Raw genomic sequence first — 18,201 nt, forward strand, 5'->3', positions numbered from 1 at the left:
GGGGCTGGGGGTGCGGGGGAGGCAGCCCTGTGGGTGGTCAAGGGGGAGAGGCTCCAGCCTGATGTCCCCGCCTCCTGCTGCCTGGACCACCCAGATGGGGATGGGGAGGCAGGCTGGGGGATGGGAAGTACATCCGGCTATAGAGGGGAGTGGGTGGGGCCATCTGGCCACAGGGCCTTAGGAATTGTCTGTTTCTTTGCTGCAGTCAACAGGCCTTTCCTTCCACCATTAGTTCCCTGCCCTTCCAGGCCCAGGGTGTGATTTCCTGTCTGGAAATGGGTGGGATGGGCCTAGCTGGGAGTGGGGGGGAGGAGAATCTGAAGTCACTGCCTGCCGTGGAACCAACCTCTGCAGCTCCAGCACCCACCATGGCTCCCACTGCCCTCTTATTAGAGTCAGAGGCCAGCCCAACCCCACACTCACCCTTTGCCCACTCCCAGTGCCCAGGGCAGGGGTCACAGACGCTTGTTCTAACCCAGGTCCCACTGACTGAAGTCATTGAGCCCCTGGACTTTGAGGACGTGCTACTGAGCCGGCCACCAGATGCTGAGCCTGGGCCCCTCCGAGACCTGGTCGAGTTTCCAGCTGATGACCTGGAGCTGCTGCTGCAGCCCCGGGAGTGCCGGACCACAGAGCCCGGGATCCCCGAGGATGAGTGGGTTCAGCCCCAGGCCCTCCCTGTGCATAACTCCACTCTGCCTCTACGCACCGCCCCTTCATCAGTACCCCCTTTCCCATCAAGCTCCCAACAGCCCCGAATTCAACCCCTGGCTCCTCTGTGTGACCTCGGACAAGTCACCCTCCCTCTCTGAACCCCTATCTCCCTATCTCTGAAACGAGCAGAAGGGGTCACTGGAAGGATTAGCACCAGGTCTCTGCTTCTGTTTACTCTGATTTTATTTTGTGCAGAAAGCTGGACGCCAAGGTGAGGGCCGCGGTGGAGATGTACACAGAGGACTGGATCATCGCCCATAGAAGGTGGGTCTGGCTGGGGGCAGTTCAGGATGGAGAGTCAAGAGGCCTGGTCTGAGCCCAGAAGGGCCCATGATCTGTGGCCAGTCCTCCTGCTTATCGGCCTACTGTCCCTGCAAGGACAGCTGGCCTTCTCTGATGGAGCACAGGGTGGGTGGATGGCCTTGCAGGTGGGTCAGGGGCGTCGGAAAGCCTTGGGGAGCCTAGGTGCCTGCTACCCACCCAGCCCTGCCTCTTCCTAGGTACCAGCATCTTAGCGCAGCGTACAGTCCCATCACCACAGAGACCCAGCGAGAGCGGCAGAAGGGCCTCACCCGCCAGGTCTTTGAGCAGGACGCTTCTGGGGATGAGAAGTCTGGCCTGGAGGACTCGGTGAGGGAACCCCAAGTGGGGGTCGCCACAGGGGTATGTGTGTGGACTCTGGCGCCAGGTCTCAGTCACATGTGACGGGAAATGACCCAAATAGTCTCAACCCAAAAGGAAATGTATCAGCCCTATAACTGAAAAGTTAAGGGTAATAATTGTAAACATTTATTAAGAGCTTAGTGTATACTAAATGCTTTTTACTTGTCCTCATCTTTCATCCTGTGAGGCAGGGCAACCACTGCATCTATTTTACAGGTAAAGAAGCTAAGGCACAGATAGGCGCTTAGCAGGCCTTCACTGGCATGCTGGGTCTTGAGCCTAATTTTGTCAACTAACATTTATTGAGCAGCTACTTTATACCAGTAATAATCATACCAAGAATCATTGTCATTACTTCCATTGTTACTATTTATAGATGTAGTTGGAGAAACTGAGGCCCTTAGAGTGACAATTCCAGAGCAAAGTCCCAGGGAAGGCTCTCATTGGCCCAGGCCAGGTGTGTCCTTACCATGGAGCCAATCCCTCGGGCCGGTAGATGTTGTGTTCTGATTGGCCAGATGAGGATCATGGGAAGCCCAAAACATGGCGATAGGAGTAGTCTTCCCAACAGTGATAAAGGAGGGAAGCATGACAAACAGAAGTTTCTCGAAAGAGGGTCAGCAAAGCGCCTAGGTGATGCTTGTAGTGGTGACTCCACTCCCTGGCCCTCAGCTTCCCCATCTCTAGAATGGGCACGAGGAGTGTCTCCCCCAAGTGGGATAAGGCGCATCCAACTGGCACTCACTGCTTCCACGTTCTCCACTGTCAGGATGACCCCCGGCACTCCTCTGGCTCCCCTGAGGACACTCCACGAAGCAGCGGCGCCTCTGGCATCTTCGACCTGAGGAACTTAGCAGCCGACTCACTGTTGCCCTCCCTGCTGGAGCGCACGGCGCCCGAGGACGTGGACCGGCGCAATGAGGTTCTGCGCCGGCAGCACCGTCCCCGCGCCCTGCTTGCCCTCTACCCGGCGCCGGATGAGGTGGGTGCCTGCGCAGGCCCTGAAGCCAATACCCGTCCAACCGACGTATCTCTATATGTTATCCCAGCAACGTGTACTGGGTACCTACTGCATACTCTGTATTTTTATTCAATGGCTTTTATTGGACGCCTCAGTATATACCTCTATATTTATTCAATCATTTCTTATTGTATACCTACTGTACAGTCCTCTCTTAAACAGAATTTAACCAACCAATATTTATTGAGTGCCTAATATACATGCCTATATTTATCTAACCAACATTTATGGGGCACCTAGTGTATATGCTATATTTTTATTCAATGGTTTTTATTGAACACCTGCTATGTACCCCTGTATTTATCCAACCAAATTTTATTGGGTACCTAGTGTATCCACCTGTGTTTTCATTCAACCATTTATCGAGTTCTTACTATACGCTCACGTATTTATTCAATCAGTACTTACTGGGTACCTAGTATATATCCCTGTATATGTCCAATCAGCATTAATCGAATGCTTTCTGCATGTGTCTACATTTATCCAACCCAATTTTAGTAGATGCCTTCTGTATGCTTTGTTTATTCAGCTGACATGTTTGGATGCTACCATATGGCAGGCTCTGGGGAGAAAGCCATGAACAAGACAGACCTAGTCCCTGTCCCCCGAGTTCACAGTCTAGTGGAAGAGAGGCAGGCCCTCCTACCGGGAGATTACAACCTAGACGGAACAGTGCCATGAGGAGGTACTGGTAATTGTCTTTCACGTCGCCCTCAGTGTCCCAGCCACGTGGCCTATTGCATTAGGGCATTGTGAACACCTGGAGGAGGTGCCTACCCAGTCCTCAGGGTTCAGGGAAAGCTTCCTGGAGGAAGTGTCAGCTAAGCAGCGACCTGAATGATGTGCAAGCATCGGTCAGATGAGGAGGGAAGAAGAAAGGCATTTCAGGAAGGAGGAACAGCATATGCAAAGGCTCAGAGGAAAGAGACTGCAAGAAGTTTAGTCAGGCTGAGGGTATAATTTGTCTCAGGCCATGCATTCCAAACCCTTCTTGGAGGATGTGTCCCAGCTGTCCCCCTGGCTCTTCTCAGGATGAGGCTGTGGAACGCTGCATCCACCCGGAGCCACCTCGTGAACATTTTGGACAGAGGATCCTGGTCAAGTGTCTGTCACTTAAGTGAGTGTGCTGACCTGCCCTTCCCTTCAGAGATGCAAAGGGATGACATGGGTTCTGGTGCGGCACACTCTTGGTTGCTCACTACGAGAACCATGCCATTTCCATGCACCCCTGAGACCTGCGAGGCCTCCCATGGGATTTTGGGCAGGAAATAAGACTTCCTTTTTTGCTATTCAAAGTCACCAGTCTTTAAATGCCAACTGTGTGCCAGGCTCTGTTCTCAGCTCTTCACCTGTATTAACTCTAATCTTCACCACAACCTTGTAAGGTGGGCACAGTGGGGAAACTGAGGCACAGAGTGACAAAGTCATTGTGCCCAAGATCACGCAACTTGTGAGGCCAGGAGCTCAGCACTCACCCACTCTGTTGCTGGGACCCAGGCTGGAGGGGGTGCTGGTGACCCTGGAACTGGCTTCCAGCTGCCCGAGGCCACCTCCATAGCAGCTCCCAGAGAGCAGCCAGAAGTGCGTGGGAATGGAGCTGAACAGGATGTGGCCTTGGACCTGAGCCCGGCATTGCCCCTCCCACCCTGAATTCCTGGCTGGATGAGGGCAGGAAAGGGAGGCCCAGTCTGGCCTAAGGCCTAGGTGGTCTGCCTGCCCCAAGCACAAGGGTTGGGAACCAGCTCTGTGAGCTCATTCAGTCATTCAACGAACACTCACTGAGGGCCTACTGTGTACAAAACATGTAACCATGGGATGACTACACAGGGCTATCTAGATGGGGACGTGCAGCACACACAAAGGCGGGGAGACATCTGGAGAGGGGGAAAATGAGGCCAAGAGGTGGGCGGGGCAAGGCTGGGCCATGCAGCAATTTTTGCTCAGGGCAGTGGGGAACCTCAAATTTTAAGATGCTTCCTTAGAAAGTACATGGTGAGTGAGACAGGGAGGTGGTTACGGTGGCCGTTCAGGCAAGTGAAGTCAGGACTGAGCCCAGGGTGGCAAATGTGGAAGAGGACACCCCAGGGAGGGGAGACAGGGAGGCCTAGGAGTTGAGAATTTCAAGTTTAGGGGTGAATCGTTGTGCCAAAAGCTGCCTCCATGCCCGCTGAACAAGGGCCGTGGATGTGGGAGGCGGGGCTCTTTGTGAGTTATGGGGTGAGGGGGGCTGGGTTGGGCATCAGGAAGGAGTGTCAGGGGCAGCGTCTGCCAGATTACCCCATTCACCTGCAGGTTCGAGATCGAGATCGAGCCCATCTTTGGCATCTTGGCCCTGTATGATGTACGGGAGAAAAAGAAGGTAGGAGCCCCTTTCTTCCCCTTCCTCCCCGACATCCCTCCTCACTGCAGGACAGTGGGCTTCCTAGGGGTGGTGGCTCAGCTGCCTCTCGTGTTCCTAGATCTCAGAGAACTTCTACTTTGACCTGAACTCGGACTCCATGAAGGGGCTGCTGCGGGCCCATGGTACCCACCCAGCCATCTCTACCCTGGCCCGCTCTGCCATCTTCTCCGTGACCTACCCCTCACCTGACATCTTCCTGGTCATCAAGGTGCCTGCTGAGGCTGGGCAAGGGGTTGGTAATGGTGAATGCCACAGGCAGAGTCCCTGTTCTCATGGAAGAAGACAGACATGTCCCAAGAAGAATGATCAGGCCTGTCACGGGGGAAGCACAGGTAGTGGATGGAGCCTGGAGGAGGCTTCTGACCCAGCTCGGGTGGGGAAAGTGGACCCAGCCATGGAGAGGTAACACCTTAGCCAAGACCCATGAGTGGGCAGCCTGTGGAGATATGGCATCCTGGCACATGTGGATAGTCATCTAAAATAGTTTTTTAAGTTGAGGTAGTTTTCTGTTTGTTAGGGTTAGGGGAGGATAGACCTAGTTGGCACATTTATTTGGGATTTTCTGTTTCTAGGAGAGAACTCAAATTTTATTTACCAAAATGTCCATTTAGGTTATACTAATGACACGAATTGAGCAGCTACAGGCAGGCACTGATCACTGTCAGTCAGATGTCACAGGGGTTGCCTTTAGTCCTCACAGCAGCCCTGGGAGGTGGGGTTGCCACAGCCCCTGTTTTATAGCTGGGCAAACAGGCATAGAACAGATAAGGGTCCCACAGCCCGAGTGGTCAGGATTGAAGTCCAGTTCTTGTGGCCCAGAGCTATGTTTGGAGTGACCTCTTTATATTAACAAAGAAAAATATAGATGTGGGGAAAATATGGAGCCTTGGGTTTGGGGTGGATTCTAAAGGTGGGGAGGGGGCAGCTGGCCAGGCAAGTCAACTGAATCCCAAGGACAGTGGGAGCCATGGAAGGTGTGGGAGCAAGATGGATGGATGCCTGGGGGCTTGTGAGCGGTCCAAGAGGTTGGGAGTGAGGTGGGGAGGTTGGGAGCCTGACAAACACTCACTGGGCCTGCCTGCCCCTCAGCTGGAAAAGGTGCTACAGCAGGGGGACATCAGCGAGTGCTGTGAGCCTTACATGGTGATGAAGGAGGTGGACACAGCCAAGGTAATCGGGTGGAGGCTGGACCTGGTGGTGAGGGGGCCACCGGCAGGGCAGATCCTGGGTTCAACAGGCCTGAGGCACTGAGCCTGTGGGTGTCGGAGGGTCTCCCCACAGAACAAAGAAAAGCTGGAGAAGCTGCGCTTGGCAGCCGAGCAGTTCTGCACCCGCCTGGGCCGCTACCGCATGCCCTTCGCCTGGACCGCAGTGCACTTGGCCAACATCGTGAGCAGCGCGGGGCAGCCGGACCGTGACTCAGACTCAGAGGGCGGTGAGTAGGCGGGGCTTACAGGCCGAGGGCGGAGCTACCGGGGAGGGGAAGTGGCGCCCTCTGCTTGCTGGACTCGGTACCAGGCTGAGTCTCCAAGTCTCTGTCTGTCTCTCATCTCTGTCCCCCGGCATCTATCACTGTCACTGCCTTTCCTAGAGCGCCGATCCGCCTGGACTGACCGCCGCCGTCGGGGGCCCCCGGACCGGACGAGTAGTGGGGACGATGCCTGTAGCTTCTCTGGCTTCCGCCCAGCCACATTAACTGTCACCAACTTCTTTAAGCAGGTGTTGTGGCTGCAGGGCAGGGGGCTGGGGAAAGGGTACCGAGAGACACACCTCAGTTTCCCCTTGTGGGTACCCAGCTCACGGGGGTGGGTCCCGTGTAGGAAGCAGAGCGGCTCAGCGATGAGGACCTCTTCAAGTTCCTGGCTGACATGCGGCGCCCGTCATCCTTGCTGCGGCGACTACGGCCTGTGACTGGTACGTGGCACACCCCGTAAACAAGAGGTGTCGCCCACACAGTCATTCTCAACAAACACACACTGATCATCTGCTGTGTCCAGCCCTGGGGACCCAGCAGTGACTGTGATAGACAAATCCCTGACTTCAGGGGCTAGACCTGGTAAGGGCCAAGGTTAGAAACAGAATAAATAAGACAGATAGTGGGGCAAATGGGGGACATGGTAGGAGGGGAGGACACTGGTCCTGTGGGCAGAGCTGATCAAATATGGGGGCAAGAAATGAGTGGAGGGTGACTTCTGGCCTTAGCACCTGAGGGACAGCATTGGGGAGAGTAGAGCCCTGACTCTGAAGCCCAGGGGCTCCCAGGCAAGTGCAAACCAGTTACCCCTCCCTAGCCCAGCTGAAGATCGACATCTCCCCGGCCCCCGAGAACCCTCACTTCTGCCTGTCCCCGGAGCTGCTTCATGTCAAGCCCTACCCAGACCCCAGAGGCCGGCCCACTAAGGAGATTCTGGAGTTCCCTGCCCGTGAGGTCTACGCTCCCCACACCAGCTACAGGTAACAGCCTCCAGAGCCCAGCTGGGCACTTGAATAGGGGGTGTTAAGGCATCATGCAAAGCGAGGTCCCCTCCTCCCAGACACACACATGCCCAGGATGAGACACCACTGCTTACTTTAATGGGGTGTGTAGGCATGAAGAGGCACATGTCCTTCACCCCTCCTCGATGGGGCCATCTCTGCCTGCGTCCTCACCTGCTTCTGTCTCTGCTCCATGGCTGGAATCGGGGCCTGGTGGCCTGGCATACCCCAGCTGACAGGCAGCTCCTCCGTGTGCAGGGGCTGCATGGAGCGTGAAAGCACCCCTTGGTGCTTGGCTGGTCCTCAGTTCCTCCAGGCGGGCTCAGGCTGGGAGCGCCGCTCTGTGCAGTCTGGGAGGGAGACAAGGCTCAGCCAAGGCAGAAGGGCCCCCATCCAGCCACCCCACATACCCCAGTCCAGTTGCCCTGCATGCCCAGCCCCTACCAGGCTCACCTCTCCTGGATCTGTCGCAGCCGGTGCTGCTGTGCCACCATCTCCTGCCTCTGTCGCTGCAGGTGGCCTGTGAGGGCCCACACGACGTGGCTCTGCTTGTCAGCATGGGCCTGTGGGGTCAGGACAGAAACCTTAGCTGGGGGTCGCCTAACCTCCCATCACCTGACCATGCCCAACACCGCCCCCCTCATTGCAGGTCATTGCCACTCCCTGGCCTCAACTTCCCTATCTGTAAAATGGGGACGAAATGGGTCTCACTTCATGAGCTTATGAGCGTAATATGGAGTATAAAACAGTATTGGGTACTTACTAGACACTTGAGAAATGTTACCAGTTACTCTACTAGTATGCACTGAGTAGCTACCATGTGCCCGGCAGCCCCATGCTGGGTATTTTATCTACACTGCGTCCCTGGCTCTGCTCTGAGACATCAGTTGTTGCCTTTATTTGCAAATGGAGAGACTGAGGCACGAAAAGGGACATGAGTTTTTCCCAGGGTCACACAGGGTATTGGCCATGGTGCTGGGAGGCTGACCTGAGGGAGGGCAGGGGAATGTCTCCAGGACTTGCTCTAGAAGCAAGTTCTGGATGGGAATCGGGGTGCTGACTCCCCCAGGGCTGGGAGCCACCTACCTTTAAAACCTCAAATTTTTGGTGGGCGTGGCTCAGCCAGGCACTTCTCAGCTGGACTTCTAGCTGCTGCGTGCTGTCCTGAAGCTCTTGCTGTCCCTGGGCCACCTCCCCCAGCACCCGGGCCATGGCTTCTGTCTGCATCTTTAGAGCGTCTCCATCCATCTGATCAGTAGTGAGGCGTTAGTGGGATGACCAACTTGTCTTTGTTCGCCTGACCTTAACACCTAAAGTGCTGTATTCCAGGAACCCCCTCTTCCTGGGCAAACCCAAACAGTGGGTCACCCTAGACATAACTCCACCACAGACTCCTACCCACCCCACAACACCCCAACTGCAGTGCCCACCTGTATCTCCAACAAGCTTGCACGTAGCTCCTGGGCCGCATCCCGGCCCTGGCTGACTTCCTGCCCCAGAAGCCCCAGTGCGTGGCCATAGATGCCTAGGCTACTCCTGGCCTCCATCAGCTGTGCTTCCATGGTCCTGTACACACCATTGAGGGCCTGGCCCAGCTGCAGAGCCCCGTGGAAGAGCAGGGTCAGCTCCTCATTCTCTGCTGGCTCTAGGCTGCCGACGGGGGCCACAGAGGCAAGCTGGACCCCCGTCAGCAGGGCACATAGCAGACACAGTGCAAGCATGGGCATGGCTGAGGGGCTGGGGGTGCAATCCCAGAGCCACTGCCTTTTATCCCCTAACACCCCCTTTACCCTGGTCAATCATTAGCCAGGTGGGTGCCCTGCGTTATGCAAGGGCCTAGAGGTGGTAAGACTGTTGCATCAGGCGAATTGTCCAGCTGGGTCATGCTGGGATCACGCTGGCTGGGGCTCAGGGCCAGGCGTGGGCCAGGGCCACTGGGAGAGGTCAGGCCCAGGCCTAGCTAGGGGACCCTGAGGCTCTAAGCTTTGGTTTCCCCACCAGCGGATAGCACAACAACAACAGTAATAATAGTGAGGCCTTTATGAGTGCCACTGGTTTGCTCAGAGTTGTTCCATTGCCATTATGGTAGCTGGTCTCATACCCTTCCCACAAGCCTGCAATGCCAGGGCCTTTGCTGGCCTGGTTGAGAGCTGGGGGAATGAGTGCAGGTGGCGAGACTCTCCTGAGGCCACACAGCCCAACTCTAGAACCCACACATGCCCCAGATCAATGCTAACTGCCATTTATCTCCCTGAATGACTGTGGGCAAGTGCCTCGGTTTCCTTGCCTGTGAAATAGTGTGACATTAGTCCTGCCTTGAGAAGTAAATGAGCCGTTTCGTGTTGAGTGCTTAGAACAGAGCCTGGCCCACAGTAGGTGCCCCATTAGCGTTTGGTGCAATTATTGTCATTATTTTTATCATCTTTGGTATTGTTACGGAGGCTCAGCTGGAAGGCTCAATGACCTTGTTGTACAAATAGGGAAACTGAGGCCCAGAGGGAGGTTGGGGCTTGCACAGTTGCCTCTGGGAAGGGAGGCAGAACTCTGACCCCAACCCAGCTCCTACCTCTGACTCCGGCCTCAGCATCCCCACATGATAGACAGGCCGCATAACTAGTAGCCTCTCCTGGGGGAAGGGGCGGTCAGGCTCATGAACGCATGAGAGGCAGGTCAGCCCGGTTGGGGCTCAGGCCTGACCACTGGCCACCTGGGCCACCTTCTTGTTACCTTGGCCCTGAGCACCCATTTGTCCCCTACCCTCTGCCTCATCATGCCTCATTAGTGCCCCCAAAGTCCCTCTGTGTTCCCACTCTCTGCCAGTTTCTTTATCTGTACTCTGAGGGTGCCCATCTGTCCCCCTCTCTGCCAGTCATATTTCTGGCCCATGCCCCTAATTGTCACTTAACCTGGCCCTCAATGCCCCAGCCGTGTGGCCACTGCCTTGTGTCCCAGGCCCAGCCTCTTCTGTCCGTCTGCCGCCCCTGCTCTCCCCTCCCCTGTCCCCACAGGAGCCTGCTCTACGTGCACCCGCACAGACTCAGCTTCAGCAGCTGCTCTGCCACCCCTGTCCCCACAGGAACCTGCTCTACGTGCACCCGCACAGCCTCAACTTCAGCAGCCGCCAGGGCTCTGTGCGAAACCTCACCGTGCGAGTGCAGTACATGGCGGGCGAGGACCCCAGCCAGGCCTTGCCGGTGAGTGGCTGGGCCTGGGGGAGGTGGGTGGGGTGTCCCTAGTGGGCCCCTCATGCCCCCGCTCCCCTAGGTCATCTTTGGTAAGTCCAGCTGCAGCGAATTCGCCCAGGATGCCTTCACGCCTGTGGTCTACCACAGCAAGTAGGTGGCATGGGGGCAGGAGCACTGATGGGCGGGGGACAGGTTCCAGGAGCGCTGGTAGGGGGACCCGACAGTGGGGCCTGCAGCACTGGGGGGGGCCACACGGCTGAGGGGATGGGGCAGGCACGGGGATCCCAGCCCCCAACAGAACCCCAGTCTGGCCCTGCCAGATCCCCTGAGTTCTATGAGGAGTTCAAGCTGCGTCTTCCGGCCTGCATGACTGAGAACCACCACCTGCTCTTCACCTTCTACCACGTCAGCTGCCAGCCGCGGCCTGGCACTGCCCTGGAGACTCCTGTGGGCTTTACTGTGAGCGCCCCTACCAGCCCGCCTGCCTCCTCCCCAGCCCGCCTGGGCCCTGCCTGGCCCCACCCCTGACTCCCAACCTCTCCCCAGTGGATCCCACTGCTGCAGCACGGCCGCCTGAGGACGGGCCCCTTCTGCCTGCCTGTGTCCGTGGACCAGCCCCCACCCAGCTACTCCGTGCTCACACCTGATGTATGCACCTGGCCCCCCATGGTTCCCCAGACTCCTGTCTCCTGGGCCCTTGGGAATGCATTACCCACCTTCCCACCAATGGCCTGGTGCCTCTCTGACCCCCATTGTTCCTCATTCACCATGTGGTCCCCCATCCATGCCCTGCCTTCCTTCCCATCAACACCCCTTGGAGACTTATTGTCCTCTGTTACAGCCTCCAGGGCCCCTGGCTGCCTTATCACCCCGTTATTGCCTGCCTCTGTGTCCTACTGCCCCCATGTGCCCCTCCCTGTCCCCCAGTATCCCTGCCTCATTACTGCCTCCTGCCTCTGCACTCACTGTCCCCTATTAGCACCCCTGCCTGCCTCCCTGATCCTTGTTCCCCAGGAGTCCTTTAGGGTCGATCACTGCCACGCTCCCTCTCTGAATACTCTGTCACCCTCCCACTTACCCTCGAGGTGTTCATTAATGCCCCTGGGGCCTCAAACCCCCATGCTATCTCCTGATTCACTCCCTTCAATTACCGTTCACCCCGGGAATCCATTCTGTTCCCCTGTTAGCATACCGGCTTCCAGCCTGCCCAGTGGACCCCATAGTGCTCCCTCCCATCCCCTCTACTCCCGTCTCTGGGCTGGGTCGGAGGCATGGTGCCCAGCGGTTCCCCCAGGCAGGGCCATGCTCAGGCCACAGTGTCGCAATGGCTGGGCCTGCAGCCCGATTGGTAGCTGGTAGGGGAGGGCCAGCCGGCGCCCACCACGTTTCCTCTCCCACAGGTGGCACTTCCGGGCATGCGCTGGGTGGATGGCCATAAGGGCGTATTCAGCGTGGAGCTCACAGCTGTGTCCTCTGTGCACCCCCAGGTAGGGAGTGGGATGGGAACCCAGGAGCCGGGCCCTGAGGCTGGGCAACAGTTCCCACTGACCAGGGAGGCTTGGCCTTGGGCCATGGCTATGACTTCGGTCAGCTGGACCTGTCTCCCAGGGAAGCTGCTGACTCAGGTGGGGGCAGCCATGCCAGTGGCCATCCCAGCTGGGGCTCTGGCCCTGTGCATGGTCTCTCCTCTCCTGCATTTTTTCCTATTTCTGTGGTCACTTCCCCCTCTCTCCCTCCTTTGTCTGATATCTCGTCCTTGTGCTTATTTATTGTCAATTCATTGATCCCTGGCCTCAGTGTCCTTGCCCACTCAGCTTCCTATTCAGTCCCCTGGGAGCTTCCCGGACCAGGGGCCCTGGCCCCTCCCCACTCACTCCTGGATCTTCCTGTCCCCAGGACCCACACCTGGACAAGTTCTTCACCCTGGTGCATGTCTTGGAGGAGGGGGCTTTCCCGTTCCGGCTCAAGGATGGCGTGCTGAGCGAGGGCACCGTGGAGCAGGAGCTGCGGGCCAGCTTGGCTGCCCTGCGCCTTGCCAGCCCCGAGCCCCTCGTAGCCTTTTCCCACCACGTGCTGGACAAGCTCGTACGTCTGGTTGTACGGCCCCCGATCATCGGCGGCCAGATTGGTGAGCAGGCACGGCCTCAGACCTCAGTTTACTGTCTGGAAAATGGCACCTCAGTCCGCTGATCTTGGGTGACCTCCTCTAGCCCTTTTATTTTTCAGGCTTCAGTCTCCCTATCTGAAAAATAACCCCAAACCCCTGGGCCAAGAGCTGGTCCTCTGTGACCCTTTGATGGCCACATGATTCTTCGGACCCTAAAGTCTATTCCTTGGGAAGGTAGGAGGCCTGGAACTTGACCTCTGCTCTTCCCGGCAGTGAACCTGGGTCGTGGAGCCTTTGAAGCAATGGCCCATGTAGTCAGCCTCGTCCATCGGAGCTTAGAGCCTGCTCAGGATGCCCGTGGTCACTGCCCACTCCTGGCTGCCTATGTGTACTATGCCTTCCGATTGCCTGGCACTGAGCCCAGCCTCCCAGGTGGTGAGTGTTGCGGGGAGACTTCAGGGGACAGGAAATATCTGGGAGGAGAGCATCCTAAACAAAGGGAGCAGCATATGCAAAGGTTCTGAGGCCACATGTAGCCTCAGTTGGTTTAAGCAACTTGTAAGAGATAACTTTTTGCCCTATCCTTGGTGGGTCATTGTAGACTTGACTGGCAGGTGATTCAGCCAGTCAGCAAGCAGGGACTCAGGCGGGGTTGCCTGAGTTTGATTCCTACCCCTGCCTCCTACAAGCTCTGTCTGTGATCCTGGCCAACTGATTTCACCTCTCTGCGCCTCTTTTCTCATTTGTAAACCGGTGATGATAATAGCGCCCCCTCCTGGGCATGCTGGTAATAGTAAATGACAACAATCTGCAAAATACTTGGCGCTGCGAGTACTCAATTTTAAGTTGTTTTTTTCTCATTTGCTAAATAATTAATAACCACTAACCCCTTTGGGCACTTACTATGTACCAGGCACTGTTCTCAGTGTTTTTCAGTCTCCTCAAAATTACTATGAGGCAGCAGCCATTCTCACACTCATTTTACAGGTGAGGAACCTGGAGGCTGAGAAAAAGAAAGTAACTTCGCCAAGGGCAGCCTACTGGAAAGGCGGGTCATCGGGGCGGGTACGTGGGTGGCTAACCATATTTCCTCCTTCCTCAGGGGCACCTCCAGTGACAGTGCAGCCTGCCACGCTGGCCCGTGGGCCCGGCCGCCCTGCAAGCCTCTACCTGGCTCGCTCTAAGAGCATCAGCAGCAGCAACCCCGACCTGGCCGTGGCCCCTGGCTCTGTGGATGATGAGGTCTCCCGCATCCTGGCCAGCAAGGTAGGGTGAGGGGGGCCTTGGAATTTGCAGTCTCAGTGGCCATGGATGCCAAGTGGGTAGTTAGAGGATCCCAGTGTTGACAGAGGACAGGAAACAGCAACGAACAACAGCATGGACATGGGGCTGACTTTTAATGGCAGGGCTGGGCTGTGGCTGTCACAAGTCGGAAGCTGTGACAGGTGTGCACTGGGCTCCATACTCTGGGGCCAACCCAAGAATGGGTGGCTGGAGGTTGGCCTGGTTGAAAAAAAGAGCAGTGCGTATACAGTGCAGCAGATACATATACATGTCCATGCACAGGTGCAGATACGTGTGTATCCCGTGCACACTCGAACACAGGTGCATATACTCTTGCACCGCATGCACATACGTACGCAGGAGGCATGTTCATGTGTATCCCATTCACGTACGTGCACATCCGTTTTCCCAGGTTGAGTATGGGTACCCATGTGGGCACACACATGGTCCAGGGCAGTGCTCACCTTTGCTGTTTCATTCTGGTTTCTCTGCCGTCTGCCTGTGGATTCTACCACTTGCTCGTGTATCTCCAGGGTATTGACCGTTCACACTCCTGGGTGAATTCTGCCTATGCTCCAGGAGGCAGCAAGGCTGTGCTGAGACGGGCACCCCCTTATTGTGGGGCCGACCCCAGACAGGTGCCCTCCCTCCCTCCCTGCCCCTGCATGCGTGTGACTCCCCCACCCTCAGAATGAGCTCTTCTTACCTCCCTGGCTGCAGCCTACTAATCTAGGGGGGCTGCCTGAAGGAGGCAGTAGACCCCTTCTGCCTTTGTTTGGGTCTATAAAGTCAGTGTCGGTGTGGTAGGTATCAGAGTATCATCTTAACTGATCTACTGCCACATGGACCACAGTCTCAGGCAGAGACCGAAGGGACAAGGGTGGTATGTAAATAGCATGCAAATGAGATGCCGATCTGGCCATTATAACCTCACTGCCCTGCATGGCCTATTTCTCTCCCTTTAATCCACTCTATTTAGGAGACTCTCAATTGTCCCTTTGATATAGCAACCTGAATGGTGCCATGGGGACAGAATTGAACCTCTGGGCTCCCCTATCCTGTTCCAGGCAAAGAGGAACCCCTGTAGGCAGCTCCCTTTATTTTACCCTTTCCTAGGCACTTGGTATGGGGAGAGGCTTTGCTTTCAGATAGACCTGGGTTTGAGTCCTGGCTCCACTAGTCCTGGCTCACCCTGCACCCCAGGCTCTGAATTTTCAGATGTAGTAAAGATTTGAAGTGAAGTGCTCAGTGCAGCAGTCCCGAGCCTGGGAGGGAGTTCGGGCATTGTAGGCGGGATGCTGTTGGTGGGATAGATCCTTGGCCCAGCCTTACCCCTGAGCTGTTGAGATAGACACCAGTCAAACAAATGCAACAGTGTAGGAGTGTACAGAGTGAAAATGCTTGAAAGGAAACTAACAGAAATGGGGCTACCAGCCTCTCTCTGGGGTGGTCTGGAGGCCTCTCCAGAGATGACATTTTTGCTGGGACCTGAAGGGTAAGATGAAGCCAGAAAGCCATGGGGACTGTTTTCCATGCGTACTTGGCCCCAGGCCCAATTTCAGGTCTGTGCCCACCACCAGGGTGACCTGAACTGCATGGCGGACCAGGGGACTATAAGTGGCACAAGCAGGGGGACTGTGGGACAGACTTCTCCCGTATGGTTGGAAATCTGGGTTCATGGGTCCTGCCAGCCCCCTCACATTTTTAACGGGACTCCCACCAGTGCTCTCAGGTCTCTGAGATGTCAGCTAGGCCTTGAAGATCACATAGTATGTGACAAGGTGGCAAGAGGGTGGGCATACCAGGTAGGAGGTGGCACTGAGGCTGGCTTTTGCAGCAGATGGCCCATCTGGTGCCTGCTGAGGGGCCAGGGCATGTGGCTGGGATGGACTGTGGGTGCTGTGGGGCCCTCCAGTGCCGAAGCAGAAGCCTGGGCATGTTCCAGGGCTGGGCTACCTCCCTCATGGGACCTCCTCGCCCTGTCAGCAGCCTCACTTGACCAGCAAAAGAGGAAGGGCGAGTAGAGCTTGAGCCCCCATTTCACAGATGGGGACACTGAGGCCCAGTGAGGTCCCAAGAAAGGCTGGAACGAGGCTAGGCCTGGAACCCGGGCTCTCTCGGCCGCTCCCACTGCCTCTCATCACCATCTCACCCCTTCTGTCCTGTATTTCTTCCTCTTTCTCTGTCTTCACTTTAACTCCCTCTGTCTGTAGTCTCCGTTTTCTGCATCTGTGCCCTCTTCCTCCCCTGTCCAACTCTGAACTCACTGACTCTCACTCCACCCTCGTCCACACTCGCTCTTACCCCCTGTGACCGCACTTTCACTTCACTGTCTACACCGATTTCACCTTCTCCACCGACACTCCCCTCTCCGTTCTCACCTGTGTCCCTGCCAGGTCCTGCTCCATCCGCACTCGTCTCTGCACTCTGCCAGCGGGCTCTGGTCCACATTCTCGCCTGTTCTGTTCACTCTGCTTGTCACCTCCTTACTATGTCTTCCTTGTTATCCTCATCTCTTCCATCACACTCCTTCCTTCTCCATCCATGCCTCCACTGCCCATCCACACAGACACGTCTTTCCTCCATCCACGCCAACCGTCTCTTCCCTGCGCCCACACTAACCCCCGCTCGCCATCCCACCCTCTTCATCGCATCCCATCATAGGCCATCGACCGCAGCTCTAGCCGAACCTCTTCCTACCTCGAGAGCTCCTCCTCGGCCCCACCAGCCACCCAGCCGAGACCCACTGTGCAGAAGGTAGTGGGAGGGAGAGGGTGGGTGATGTAGTTTTGGCCCGGTCCCAGCAAAGGGGTCCAGAGCTCCCATCCCTTGAGCCCAGCAGGGTCTGGCGAGCCCAGGGAGAGGGCACAGTGACTCCTTCTGCCCCCTCTCCCCTGCATGGCTTCTCACTGCTCTAACCCCAAGCCCTCCAGCTGCATCCTCTGCCGTCACACCCTCCAGACGGGGTTGGGGACAGGCTCCTCTGCTCTTTGTGACCCCTGTCCCTGCCTCCAGCTGCTTCACGAGGAGCTGGCTTTGCAGTGGGTGGTCAGTGGCAGCACCGTGCGTGAGGCCGTCCTGCAGCACGCCTGGTTCTTCTTCCAACTGATGGTGAGGTGCCGTCCTCCCTGCCTGAAAACAGGAGGCCCCCAGGGGAGGCTCTCTCCTTGAGGAGAGGAGTCCCCTGAGAAATGGCCCTGAGACCCCCACACAGAGATAAGAGATGCTTAAAGGGATCTCTCCCCAGAGAGAGGCCCCCTGAAAATTATCTGAAACCTCCTCTATAGAGAGAAGACCCCCCCTACCTTCCCTATGAGATTGGAGAGACCCCTAACTAGTGAGGAGACCCCTCCCAAAAGATATCCTCAGAGAGAGAGGGAAGCCCCTGTTGTCACACTTAAGATACCCCCCAAATTCTTCAAGAGGTACCTCGAAAGACCCCTCCAGACTACAAGCCCCACCCCATCTGGTGGGCCTTCAAGTCCCACCCTGGTCTCTCTCAAGCCACATCCTATCAACAGACTTTGCCCCAGGAGACTGGCTCCAGCTCTTCTATACGCCTTCAGCCTTTCACCCCTTATACTCTCCGGGACCCATGTACTCTCTCTGCCCATGGCTTCAAGCCCCATCTACAGTCTGCAAGTCTCGCCCACAGCTTCTCAGGCCTTGCCCTCAGCTCAGAATTGTGGGGCTAAAGCCCCACCCAGAACCCCTTATGCTGCCTTTAGCCCACCTCCCTTGCTGGTAAAGTATCACTTACAGCCCTTCAAGCCCTGCCCCGGCTTTCACCCCCACCCCAGGTGAAAAGCATGGCGTTGCACCTGATTCTGGGCCAGCGGCTGGACACGCCCCGCAAGCTACGCTTCCCTGGGCGCTTCCTGGATGACATAGCAGCTCTGGTGGGCTCTGTGGGCCTGGAAGTCATCACCCGGGTACACAAGGTGAAGGGGGAAGGGCCTCAATGGGCTTGGGGCCTCAATGGGTATGGGGCTTGAGGCAGGACATAGAACCAGCCAGGTGGAGGCGCCAGTCCTGCCCAGTGCTTCCTGGCTGCGAGACCAGGAATCCTGTTTCCTGGATGGGTCTGTTTATTTAGCATCTATTTCTTGAGCACCTACTGTGTGTACAGCCCTGTGCTGGGCGCTGAAGACACAGCAGTGAACAAAACAGACCCAAATCCTTGCCCTTATGGAGCTGACTTTTAGGGGGAAACTTGAAAGAGATGAGAAAGCTATACAATGTCTGAGGCAAGAGCATTTCAGGCAGGGGACATGGCAAGGGCAAAGGCCCTGAGGCAGGACCACACCTGGGATGTTAGTGACGAATATGACTGGAATAGAAGGAGCAAAGC

At 56.5% G+C, this 18,201-nt stretch overlaps 2 protein-coding genes across 2 annotated transcripts in view; one reads left to right on the top strand and one right to left on the bottom strand.

Moving 5' to 3' along the window:
- The window catches only part of DOCK6 (dedicator of cytokinesis 6), a 41,716-nt gene that overhangs the window by 8,475 nt on the left and 15,040 nt on the right, over positions 1–18,201 (top strand). Inside the window, exons 4-27 of the mRNA XM_025040022.1 lie at positions 480–655; positions 910–978; positions 1,215–1,344; positions 2,147–2,359; positions 3,430–3,515; positions 4,691–4,757; positions 4,858–5,007; positions 5,889–5,969; positions 6,081–6,234; positions 6,391–6,518; positions 6,620–6,713; positions 7,091–7,253; positions 10,351–10,468; positions 10,539–10,609; positions 10,780–10,918; positions 11,006–11,107; positions 11,860–11,946; positions 12,356–12,587; positions 12,840–13,001; positions 13,669–13,832; positions 14,384–14,488; positions 16,515–16,607; positions 16,866–16,961; positions 17,651–17,791. Coding sequence (XP_024895790.1) covers positions 480–655; positions 910–978; positions 1,215–1,344; positions 2,147–2,359; positions 3,430–3,515; positions 4,691–4,757; positions 4,858–5,007; positions 5,889–5,969; positions 6,081–6,234; positions 6,391–6,518; positions 6,620–6,713; positions 7,091–7,253; positions 10,351–10,468; positions 10,539–10,609; positions 10,780–10,918; positions 11,006–11,107; positions 11,860–11,946; positions 12,356–12,587; positions 12,840–13,001; positions 13,669–13,832; positions 14,384–14,488; positions 16,515–16,607; positions 16,866–16,961; positions 17,651–17,791 — 3,021 coding nt within the window. The remainder of the gene's footprint in view (positions 1–479; positions 656–909; positions 979–1,214; positions 1,345–2,146; positions 2,360–3,429; positions 3,516–4,690; positions 4,758–4,857; positions 5,008–5,888; positions 5,970–6,080; positions 6,235–6,390; positions 6,519–6,619; positions 6,714–7,090; positions 7,254–10,350; positions 10,469–10,538; positions 10,610–10,779; positions 10,919–11,005; positions 11,108–11,859; positions 11,947–12,355; positions 12,588–12,839; positions 13,002–13,668; positions 13,833–14,383; positions 14,489–16,514; positions 16,608–16,865; positions 16,962–17,650; positions 17,792–18,201) is intronic.
- On the bottom strand, positions 7,568–9,706 carry ANGPTL8 (angiopoietin like 8). The gene is made up of 4 exons (XM_015598393.2): positions 8,705–9,706; positions 8,361–8,522; positions 7,728–7,837; positions 7,568–7,624 (listed from the first exon to the last, which is right to left on the bottom strand). Exons 1-4 carry the CDS (start codon positions 8,999–9,001, stop codon positions 7,597–7,599), a joined length of 597 nt encoding a protein of 198 aa, XP_015453879.1. The 5' UTR covers positions 9,002–9,706; the 3' UTR covers positions 7,568–7,596.

This window comes from Pteropus alecto, unplaced genomic scaffold, assembly GCF_000325575.1.
Source record: "Pteropus alecto unplaced genomic scaffold, ASM32557v1 scaffold761, whole genome shotgun sequence".
In the NCBI taxonomy this organism is placed as follows: Eukaryota; Metazoa; Chordata; class Mammalia; order Chiroptera; family Pteropodidae; genus Pteropus; species Pteropus alecto.